The sequence below is a fragment of the Macaca fascicularis genome, chromosome 5, assembly GCF_037993035.2.
Source record: "Macaca fascicularis isolate 582-1 chromosome 5, T2T-MFA8v1.1".
NCBI lineage: Eukaryota > Metazoa > Chordata > Mammalia > Primates > Cercopithecidae > Macaca > Macaca fascicularis.
Genome location: NC_088379.1, coordinates 5,098,754 through 5,109,645, shown reverse-complemented (window position 1 = coordinate 5,109,645; position 10,892 = coordinate 5,098,754). Strand labels below are relative to the sequence as shown.

Below are 10,892 nucleotides of genomic sequence, written 5' to 3'. Positions count from 1 at the left end.
GGTGGCTCACGCCTATAATCCTAACACTTTGGGAGGCCAGGGCAGGCAGATCACCAGAGATCAAGAGTTCAAGACCAGCCTGACCAATATGGCAAAACCCCATCTCTACTAAAAATACAAAAATTAGCTGAGCGTGGTAGTGCATGCCTGTAATCCCAGCTACTTGGGAGGCTGAGGCACAAGAATCGCTTGAACCCAGGAGGCAGAGGTTGCAGTGAGCCAAGATCGTGCCATTGCATTCCAGCCTTGGTGACAGAGCGAGACTCCATCTGAAAAAAGAAGAAAGAAAAGAAATAATGGAAGCCAAAGGCAATGGAATAACAACAGTCTTGTCATGTTGAAATAGAAAGAAAAAACCTTTGTCAATCCATTTCCTGCAAAATCTACAATCTCTACTACCACTCACACACACTGTCTTCAGTCCCCTTTGTACACACGACATAATATGAAAAGAGCCACTTCCTGGCGGGCCCCAAGGAGCTCACGATTTTTACACGACTTCGCGCCTTAGCAGACTCTGGTCTATCAGGTTATTATGGTGGTGTGGTGTCTTGGCATAAGTTTGAGAGCAAAAACAATCATGTTTTGAAACCCAGTTCTAACACCTCTATGACCCTGAGCGTCTCAGCTTCTCTGAGCCTCAGCAGCTGTATCAGTAAAATATGATAATACCTGCCATGCTGGAGTTTTCTTAGAATTAAATGAGACTGTATAGGTAAATTGCCTATCACGTAGTGGTCACCTCATAGATGTAAGTTTTTGGTTTTGGTTTTTTGGGGGTTTTGGTTTGTTTGTTTGCTTGTTTTTTTGAAACAGAATCTCACTCTGTTGCCCAGGTTGGGGTGCAGTTGCGATCAGGGCTCACTGCAACCTCCACCTCCCAGATTCAAGTGATTCCCGAGTCCCTTGCCCCAGCCTCCCAAGCAGCTGGGACTATAGGCGCCCACCACCATGCCCGGCTAATTTTTGTATTTTTAGTAGAGACAGGGTTTCACTGTGTTGGCCAGGCTAGTCTCCAACTTCTGACCTCAAGTGATCTGCCCGCCTCGGCCTCCCAAAGTGCTGGGATTACAGGCATGAGCCACCATGCCCGGCCAAGTTTTTGGTTTTTTCTGGCAAGCAAACTCCTACCCATTCTTCAAGACCCAGTTCTTGTCACCTCTTCCCCAAAGCTGTCCCAGCTCCTCAGAAGGGCATCCCTGCCTCTCCACCATCTCACAGCTGCCCTATCTTATCATACTTAACACCCCATACAATCACAGTCTGTTTCTAGATCTGTCTCTCCCATGCAACAGAGAACCCATCCAGGGCAGAGACTCATCCTTATCTTCCTGGCTGGCACCCACGAGGTGCCTGGCTCCGTAGTACACACTCCGTGAATATTTGTTATTTGATTGGAAACAGTTGGGGGTTAAAATGATCGTGTGCTGAGCATTTTTATGCTGCAAACTTACCAGCCTCCCAGCCATCCTTTCCAACTCCCTTCCCTATTATCATGGAAGGAGGGACTTGCCCTCCCCAGGTTTGACTCGGTTGTCACTTTCACTGGCCACCGTGTGTTAAACAGCACCTCTCGTCACTCTCCCCCTTATCCTGCATGTTTTTCCATAGCATGTATCCTCCCCCAGCACAGGGATTGTCTGTCTGCTCCCCACACCCCGGATAGAAGCTCCAGGGTTTTATCTGTCTTGCTCACTGTCATATCTGAAGATTCTGGAGGAGTGCCTGGCACCTGGCAGGCTCTCAGTAGTTTTCTGTTGAATTAATCAATCAATCTCATGTGGCTGTCTAGAGTCTAAGTCTTCACAATAATGCCTGGCGGGACTACGCCCTCAGGCTCTCAGCACGTGCTGGTTTTGCTTCCTCTTCTTCCTCCTGCCTTCCCTCTCTCCATCCCTCCTCTTCCTCTTTCCCCTTGGTACTTGTGCGCTCAGGTCTCTCTCATTACAAGATTCTACATCAGCCACGCGTCACCCACATCAACAGGCCCTCCACCTCCCCTGGGTAGGAGTTTGCCCCAGCCTCTCCACCCACCCCAGTGCAGGCGCGTATGCCCTGGTGAGCTCTTCTGCAGCCCCAGGTTCTCCATATCTTCTGCCTGGGTTCTGCCACTCCACTTGACAAAACTCTCCTTACCAAGGTCGCTGAAACTCTTTAGGACTAAATCCAAAGGACACACTTTGGTCCTAGCTGACTTGATCTCACCTCATCGTCGCTCTCTGGGTCCCTCCTTTTCACACCTGGGACTCCTTTGCCGTCTGTTGTGCCATGCCCGCTTGAGCTACCTTCTCGGGCCTCTGCCTATCCTCCATCAAGCTCAGAAAGGCCTTGGGTTCCTCTAAGTTGCTCCACGCCCTCAGCTCTGCTTGCTCAGCTCTGTCTCCCTGAGCAATCTCACACAGGTGATGACACTGGCCATCCCTCCCAGACAGCTGTACCCACCCATCCCTGTCTACTGGGCCTCCAGCCTGTGGTTCAGTCTCTCTTGGGCACCTCCACCTGGGCGGACACAGGTGGGCACATCAAACACGACACCCAGCAGACGGAACACATCTCCTTCCGCCCACCCCAGGCTACTCTTCCCGGGTTCCTGCTCTCTGAACAGCCCCACCATCCGTCCCCTTGCTCACACCAGAAGGCAGGGCCCAGTGCATATTTGGTATTTGATTGGAAACAATATTCAGGGGTGCAAAGAGAGGCTGCACCCCTCCCCCTCCCTGTCCCCGTTCTGCATCACCGTGAGGCCAGGCGAATCTGTCCTCGGGATCCACATCCTCCTCCCCAGCCCTCGGTCCCCTCCCTGTCCCCATTCCACATCACTGTGAGGTCGGGTGTACCGGTCCTCTGGATCCATGTCGTCCTCCCCAGCCCTTCACACTTCTCCAGGCCTTTGCTTCTCTCCACAGAGGTATGACAGAAGAATCCCTCAGTCTCCCCATCTCCAGACCTGGCACCTCCAATCCATCCTCCTCAGGACAGCCCAGGGTAAAGGAAGAGGGATGGTAGTCGTCCTTCCAGAACAAATCTCAAAAGTCCTTTCCTTGAGGAAAGCAGCTGTCTAGGTCTGGGAAGCCTCTCCGGTTCCAGGAGGATGGGCTGGGGCAGAGAAGCAGATAGACAGCGGAGCTGCTCTGGAGGAACGTGCTGGCCACCAGGGTTGGGGAGCAACGCGGGGAGCAGAGGGCAAGGTGGGGGGTGGGCAGCAGGGAGGAAGAGGAAGAGGCTTGCGGGAGAGTCCCGTGGTGGGAATTGCCTGGGGCATTTTGAGAACAAGGATGTCTAAAGACCAGTCTTGCGCTCTCCCAGCTGCGAGGTAACCTCCTCCTGACTTTCATGAGCTGTACTGGGAGGGTCCTGGTACATAAAAGCGGGGTGATATGGTTTGGCTCTGTGTTCCCACCGAGATCTCATCCTGTAGCTCCCATCATTCTCATGTGTTGTGGGAGGGACCCAGTGGGAGGTAAGTGAATTATGGGGACAGGTCTTTCCCATGCTATTCTCATGATAGTGAATAAGTCTCACGAGATCTGATGGTTTTAAAAACAGGAGTTTCCCTGCACAAGTTCTCTTCTCTTGTCTGCTGCCATGTGAGATGTGCCTTTCACTTTCTGCCATGATTGTGAGGTCTCCCCAACCATGTGGAACTGTAAGTCCAATAAACCTCTTTCTTTTGTAAATTGTCCAGTCTCGGGAATGTCTTTATGAGCAACATGAAAATGGACTAATACTGGGCGGGGGCTGGTTCATGTCTGGGTCAGCTTGGAGCTGGAAGAGGGGCTGGCTGCAGGAGATGACACTTCAGTGTTCTTGCCAAATCCTTCAGAATTTCACACACTTTTACCCAATAAGTGGATTTAACCAGTTCAATCAAAGCCACCAACCTTTTCTGAGGTTGCAGGGTTAGTACATACATGGAATTCTGACTACCCAGACAAACAGTGACAAAATGCAGGTGTGGAACTACTACCCCCAAAAGCCTAATGATATTTCCTTCCGCAACAGCTCACAGCTCACACCAATATCTTTTTTTTTTTTTTTAATTTGGGTCCTCTGCACAAGGACTCATGCATTTAAGTTCTCACATGGGGTCTGAACTAGCTTAGAAAACCTGGGAGTTGGCATTAGGGCTCCTTCCTGGGCTTGGGGCTAGAGTAGTCTCTCTCTGCTTCCTTTGGCCTTAGGTTTTCCTCCTGCAGCGTCAGGACATGGGACTGGATGATTTCTAAAGACTCCTGTACCATGGGCCCTGTCTGTGATTAATATGATTTTTTTTTTTTTTGAGATGGAGTCTCGATCAGGCTGGAGTGCAGTGGCATAATCCTGGCTCACTGCAAGCTCCACCTCCCAGATTCACACCATTCTCCTGCCTCAGCCTCCCAAGTAGCTGGGACTACAGGCACCCGCCACCACGCCTGGCTAATTTTTTGTATTTTTAGTAGAGATGGGGTTTCACTGTGTTGGCCAGGATGGTCTCAATCTCCTGACCTCATGATCCACCCGCCTCAGCCGCCCAAAGTGCTGGGATTACAGGTGTGAGCCACCGCGCCTGGTCTGAATATTATTATTTTAATTAAGCTCTCCATCCATCCATCCATCCATTCATCCATTCATCCATCCATCCATTCATTCAGTGTTTATCTTTTGACAGTGATAGGTGAGCTATGCATCTTGACACAAGACAATGAGGCTGGGCACAGTGGCTTACACCGGTAATCCCAGCACTTTGGGAGGCCAATGTGGGAGGATGACCTGAGGTCAGGAGCCTGTCCAACATGGCGAAACCCCGTCTCTAGTAAAAATACAAAAATGAGTTGGGCATGCTTCTGTAATCCCAGCTACCCAGGAGGCTGATAGCTACCCAGCTATCCTGAGGCAGGAGAATTGCTTGAACCTGGGAGGTGGAGGTTGCAGTGAGCTACGACTGTGCCACTACACGCTCCAGCCTGAGCGATAGAGTGAGACTCCATCAAAAAAAAATAAAGAAAGAAAGAAAAGAAAATGATTCATACAGCACCTGTGCTAGCAACTAGTTTCCCTTTAGGGCTCTTTACTGAAGAAAATGGCTGCACAATGGGCATCATTCAGGGCTGCAGAATGCGGCCCCTGTGTGAGGAAGATGGAGAGGAGGAGGGCCCCAGGAACTGAAGAATGCGTGGGCTTAGAGCTCCGTGGTCCTGGGCTTGAATCCCATGCCGCCACTCACCAACTGTACGACTGCAGATGTTGCCTTGTGTCTCTGAGCCTCCGTTTGCTCATATGTAAAATGGAATGGGTGTGCTGGTTCTGTTATGTGATGAGTCACAAAAACTCCCAGTACTGGGCCTGACATGTGGCCCACTCTCAAACACAGTGACTACAGAGCTTAAAAACATGGCTGTTGGCATCAAAGACTCTTTGCTTTGAATCCCAGATCTGCCACGTACTAGCTGCATGATCTCAGGCTGTTTACTTAGCTTCGCTGAGCCTCAGTCTCCTCATCTGTAAAGTGGAGATGATAATACCTGTTTTACAAAGCTGTTCTGAGAATTGAACTGTACAATGCTGTAAAATACCTAGCCTGGTGTCTGGCACAGAGCAAACACTGAGTTAATGGTAGTTGCTGATACATAAAGATGAGGAGGAGGAGGATGAGAAAGAAGAAGAGGGTGAAGACTTCTGAGAAATGAAATATGGATAGGCCTTGATTGAAAATGGTAAGGTGGCCGGGTGTGGCAGCTCACACCTGTAATCCCAGCACTTTGGGAGGCCGAGGCGGATTGATCACCTGAGTTCAGGAGTTCGAGACCAACCTGGCCAACGTGGTAAAACCCCATCTGTACTAAAAATACAAAAATTAGCCAGGTGTGGTGGTGGGCGCCTGTAATCCCAGCTACTCTGAAGGCTAAGACAGGAGAATCGCTGGAACCCACGAAGTGGAGGTTGCAGTGAGCTGAGATTGTGCCACTGCACTCCAGCCTGGGCGACAGAGCAAGACTCTGTATAAAAAAAAAAAAAAAAAAAAAAAGAAAAGAAAAGAAAAAAAAAAAGAAAAGAAAAAAGAAAAAAAAGAAAAAAAGAAAGAAAAAGAAAAAAGAAAATGGTAGCTTTTAGATGCCTCATCTCAACAGAATGATTTTTTATTTAATTATTTATTTATTTATTTTTTGCCTTCTGCCAACAAAACAATTTCCTTAAGGGAACATTTCCACTTCTGGTTCCCTTCAGATTCAAATTCCCTGTACATACTGTTTTCCTCTAATTACATTTTATGTGAAGCTCCCATTGATTTCAATGGGACTCCTTTAAGTACTGGCAGAAGACGTACCCTGCTTGAATGCTCTCTCGAACAGTGAAAGACAATGTCTCCGTTCTTCTCATTTCAGCAATATGTGTATGTTGAGTTTATTTATATAATTCCAACTCCCACATTTTTTTGCAGAGTTTCATGATTTCCCAAAAGTGTGTAGATATTTCTTCTAGAGACTTCTGTGAAAAACATTTTACTATACACCAATCTTGCCTATGGTTGTTAAACTCTTAAATAAAACATCAATGAAGAAAATTCAACAGTACATCAACAAATAAAATAATAAGATACTCAATTATTATATCTATTATTATATTCTATAACAGTATATATTTTTCTGAGACGGAGTTTCACTTTTGTTGCACAGGCTGGAGTGCAATGGCTCGACCTCGGCTCACTTCAACCTCCGTATCCCGGGTTCAAGAGATTCTCCTGCCTCAGCCTCCCGAGCAGCTGGGATTAGAGGCATGTGCCACCAGGCCTGGCTAATTTTGTATTTTTAGTAGAGACAGGGTTTCTTCATGTTGGTCAGGCTGGCCTCCAACTCCTGACCTCAGGTGATCTGCCAACCCTGGCCTCACAAAGTCCTGGGATTACAGGCATGAGCCACCACGCCCAGCCTATAATGATTAAAAAAAACCCAAAAGGTCTGACCAGGTAGAGTTTATACCAGGAATGCAAAGCCAGGAATGCAAATATGGCTCAATATTAGTAAATTCAGCCGGGCGCGGTGGCTCAAGCCTGTAATCCCAGCACTATGGGAGGCCGAGACGGGCGGATCACGAGGTCAGGAGATCGAGACCATTCTGGCTAACACAGTGAAACCCCGTCTCTACTAAAAATACAAAAACTTAGCCGGGCGAGGTGGCAGGCGCCTGTAGTCCCAGCTACTCAGGAGGCTGAGGCAGGAGAATGGCGTAACCCCGGGAGGCGGAGCTTGCAGTGAGCTGAGATCGGCCACTGCACTCCAGCCTGGGTGACAAAGCGAGACTCCGTCTCAAAAAAAAAAAAAAAAAAAAAAAAAAAATATATATATATATATATATATATTAGTAAATTCAGGCTGGGCACAGTGGCTCACACCTGTAATGCCAGTGCTTTGAGAGGCAGAGGCAGAATTGCTTGTGGCCAGGAGTTCAAGACCAACCTGGGCAACACAGCGAGACCCTGACTCTACAAAAATACTTTTTAAAAAATAGCTGAGTGTGGAGGCGTGTGCCTGTAGTCCTAGTTACTTGGGAGGCTGAGTTGGGAGGACTTCTTGAACTCGAAGTTTGAGGTTACAATGTGCTATGATGATTGCACCACCGCAGTCCAGCCTGAGTGACACACAGTAAGCTCGGATTTGAAAACATTAAAAAAGAAAAGAAAATTTATTAATATATTAGATCACAGTAAAATAGGAGAAAAATCATGCAATCATATCCAAACATTCAATATTTCAAGGAGAAAAATCATGCAATCATATCCAAACATACAATATTCATTCTTGCTGTTTAAAAACATTCAATAAGGCTGGGCATGGTGGCTCATGCCAATACTCCCAGCACTTGGGAGGCTGAGGCAGATGGATCATTTGAGGTCAGGAGTTCGAGACCAGCCTGTCCAACACGGCAAAACCCTGTCTCTACTAAAATATACAAAAATTAGCCGAGTGTGGTGGCGTGCACCTGTAATCCCAGTGACGTGGGAGGCTGAGGCAGGAAAATCACCTGAACCCAGGAGGCAGAGGTTGCGGTAAGCCAAGATTGTGCCACTGCACTCTAGCCTGGGCAACAGAGTGAGACTTCATTTAAAAAAAAAAAAAAAAAAAAAAATTTCAATAAAATAGAACTGGATGCACATGAATGTTCCCCTAGCCTGGTATAATATAGCACTCAAAAGCCAGCATCAGGCCGGGCACAGTGGCCCACACTTGTAATCCCAGCACTTTGGAAGGCTGAGGTGTGTGGATCATTTGAGGCCAGGAGTTTGAGATCAGCCTGGCCAACATAGTGAAACCCTGTCTCTACTAAAAATACAAAAAAAAAAAAAAAAAAAAAAAAAAAAGCCAGGCATGGTGGTGCAGGCCTGTTATCCCAGCTCCTGGAGAGGCTGAGGAACGAAAATCGCTTTTACATGGGAGCCGGAGGTTGCAGTGAGCTGAGATCATGCCACTGCACTCCCACCTGGGTGACAGAGTGAGACTCTGTCCAAAAAAAAAAAAAAAAGCAAAGCAAAGCAAAGCCAGCATTAGACTTTAGGCAGGGACTTATAGAAGGATTCCAACTGAAACTCATCAACATTACCTGTATTTAAAGTTGCACTTGAGCTGTGCTGTGGAACCAGAGATAAGATTGGAGGCAGGTGGAAGAACAAGCTGGGTTATCGACAGGAATATAAGAAAGGGTGTTGGCTGGGCACAGTGGCTCACGCCTGTAATCCCAACATTTTGGGAGGCTGAGGTGAGAAGATTGCTTCAGGCCAGGGGTTCCAGACCAGCCTGAGCAACATAGCAAAACCTTGTCTCTACAAAAATAAAAATAGGCCGGGCATGTAGTGGCTTATACCTCTAATCCCAGCACTTTGAGAGGCCGAGGCGGGTGGATCACCAGAGGTCAGGAGTTTGTGACTTGCCTGGCCAATATGGTGAAACTCTGTTTCTACTAAAAATACAAAAATTAGCTGGGTGTGGTGGCGGGCGCCTGTAATCCCAGCTACTCTAGAGGCTGTGGCAGGAGAATTGCTTGAACCTGGGAGACAGATGTTGCAGTGAGATGAGATCATGCCACTGCACTCCAGCCTGGGCAACAGAGCAACACTCCATCTCAAAAAATAAAAATAAATAAATAAACAGAAACATTAGCCAGCATGATGATGCGTGCTCAGGAGGCTGAGTTGGGAGGAACTCTTGAGCGTAGATGTTCATTAGCTGAGGGCTACTCTGGAATGTGCTACCTCCCTGGTACCCCAGGCCTGCCCTACACGCAGATTGAGCAAGATCCCACAGCTGGAGACGCAGATGTCTGCATAAGAAGCCTACTGGCTACAGAGCAATGTTGAGTGCCCTGAGGCTGCAGGCATGGCGGTGTGTACAGGGAATTCTGAGCTGATACAGAAAGTGTCCTAATCAGGCACAATCAGGGCATTGTGGAGCCCTGAGGAGGGACTGACTCATGCTCTGGCCACTGTGGCATGGCTCCTGGATGTGCCGCGAAGCTTCCTGTCCTGAGGCCTTTGCCTGTGCCGTTTCCTCTGCCTGGAAGGCCCCTTCCCATCCCTTCCTGGCCGGGGCCTTGGCTGGCTGACCCCTGCTTGCCCCTTTGGATGAAGCGCCATTGGAACTTGGTGCTGGACTCCTCCCAGGTACCCGGTTTCCCTCCTGGAGAGGCTCTCTCCACACCCGTTCTGTCTACACCAGCACTGGCTGCCCGGTCGCGCTGGTGTCTGCTCCTTGGATGTCTCCTCCACCAGTCTGTGATCAGTCGTTGAGGTCAGGGATGGTGTCTTATTTATCTGCGTTATTAGCACTCAGCTCAGTAAATATTTGTGGATTAACTGTGTCAACCTTAAATAATGAGATTCAGAAAATATGATCAAGTATAGAGTTTATTTGAGCACAAAGCTTGGGTTTGGCCACCTGGGAAGGCATCCACTCTAGATGAATGCAGTCAATGTTCCCAAAGTGGAGGAGTTAAGATTCCACTTACAGAGGCAGAGACAGAGAAGTTCCAGTAGGGTTACAGCATTTTCCATGCAAGACCAGGTGCATATGCCGCAGTGATTTAGTTGGTTACAAGTTGCTACATTCCCAGGAAGATTACTTTATTACTCTGTAAGGAGGGGTAGTGATATGAGGGGGGGTCTTATCTCTGGCGCCATGTGGTCGTAATTATTTACAGAAAAAAAACGGGCAAAAGTTGCAGCTGCATGACTGTGACTCAGGCTGCATAGTCACATCTCTTCAAGGCCTAGGAAAATTTAAGTTCCAACAGCCGTAAATTCAAATTATCATAAGTTTGAATATTTCGTTTCGCAACCGGATTATTTGGGTATAACAGTTGTGGGAGGGGCAGTTGTGTCTCAGCTGGGTATTGAAGGATGAACAGGAATTTGCCAGAGGGGGCATTCCAGGCAGAAGGAAGAGCCTTTGCGAAGGACACAGCGTTTGAAAAGCAGGTGGGACGGTGCTGCTCAGCAAGGAAGGGTGCAAGAGGGAAGGGCCAGGAAGAGGTTGGAGAGGGAGGCAGTGGCCAGATGATGGCCAGTGAAGGAGCCGGGGCCTCAGCAAGGAAGAAATTCATGAAGTGCCCCCAATACCGCCAATCAAGTCAGCAATACACATTGCTGTGGGCTGCTGAGCAGACGATGGACTGGAGGGTGAAGGAAACCAAGATATTTCACTGCAAAATATACATCTTTTACACATTTCAAGATTGCTATTTGCAAGGGATGGAGCTGTAAGAATAGCCGGAAAACTTTTTTTCTTTTTTTTTTTTTTTGAGACTGAGTCTCGCTCTGTGGCCCAGGCTGGAGTGAGGTGGCGCAATCTCGGCTCACTGCAAGCTCCGCCTCTCGGGTTCACACCATTCTCCTGCCTCAGTCTCCCGAGTAGCTGGGACTACGG

At 48.2% G+C, this 10,892-nt stretch overlaps 1 protein-coding gene across 2 annotated transcripts in view; it reads right to left on the bottom strand.

The window, feature by feature from the left end:
* ABLIM2 (actin binding LIM protein family member 2) overlaps positions 1–10,892 on the bottom strand; it is a 218,272-nt gene continuing 207,380 nt past the window's right edge. Inside the window, exon 21 of one of the 2 annotated variants that reach the window (XM_074039373.1) lies at positions 1–269. In XM_074039373.1, the coding sequence (XP_073895474.1) occupies positions 69–269 (201 nt within the window). In that variant the 3' untranslated portion in view covers positions 1–68. The remainder of the gene's footprint in view (positions 270–10,892) is intronic. The other variant, XM_065544736.1, reaches the window with a different exon arrangement.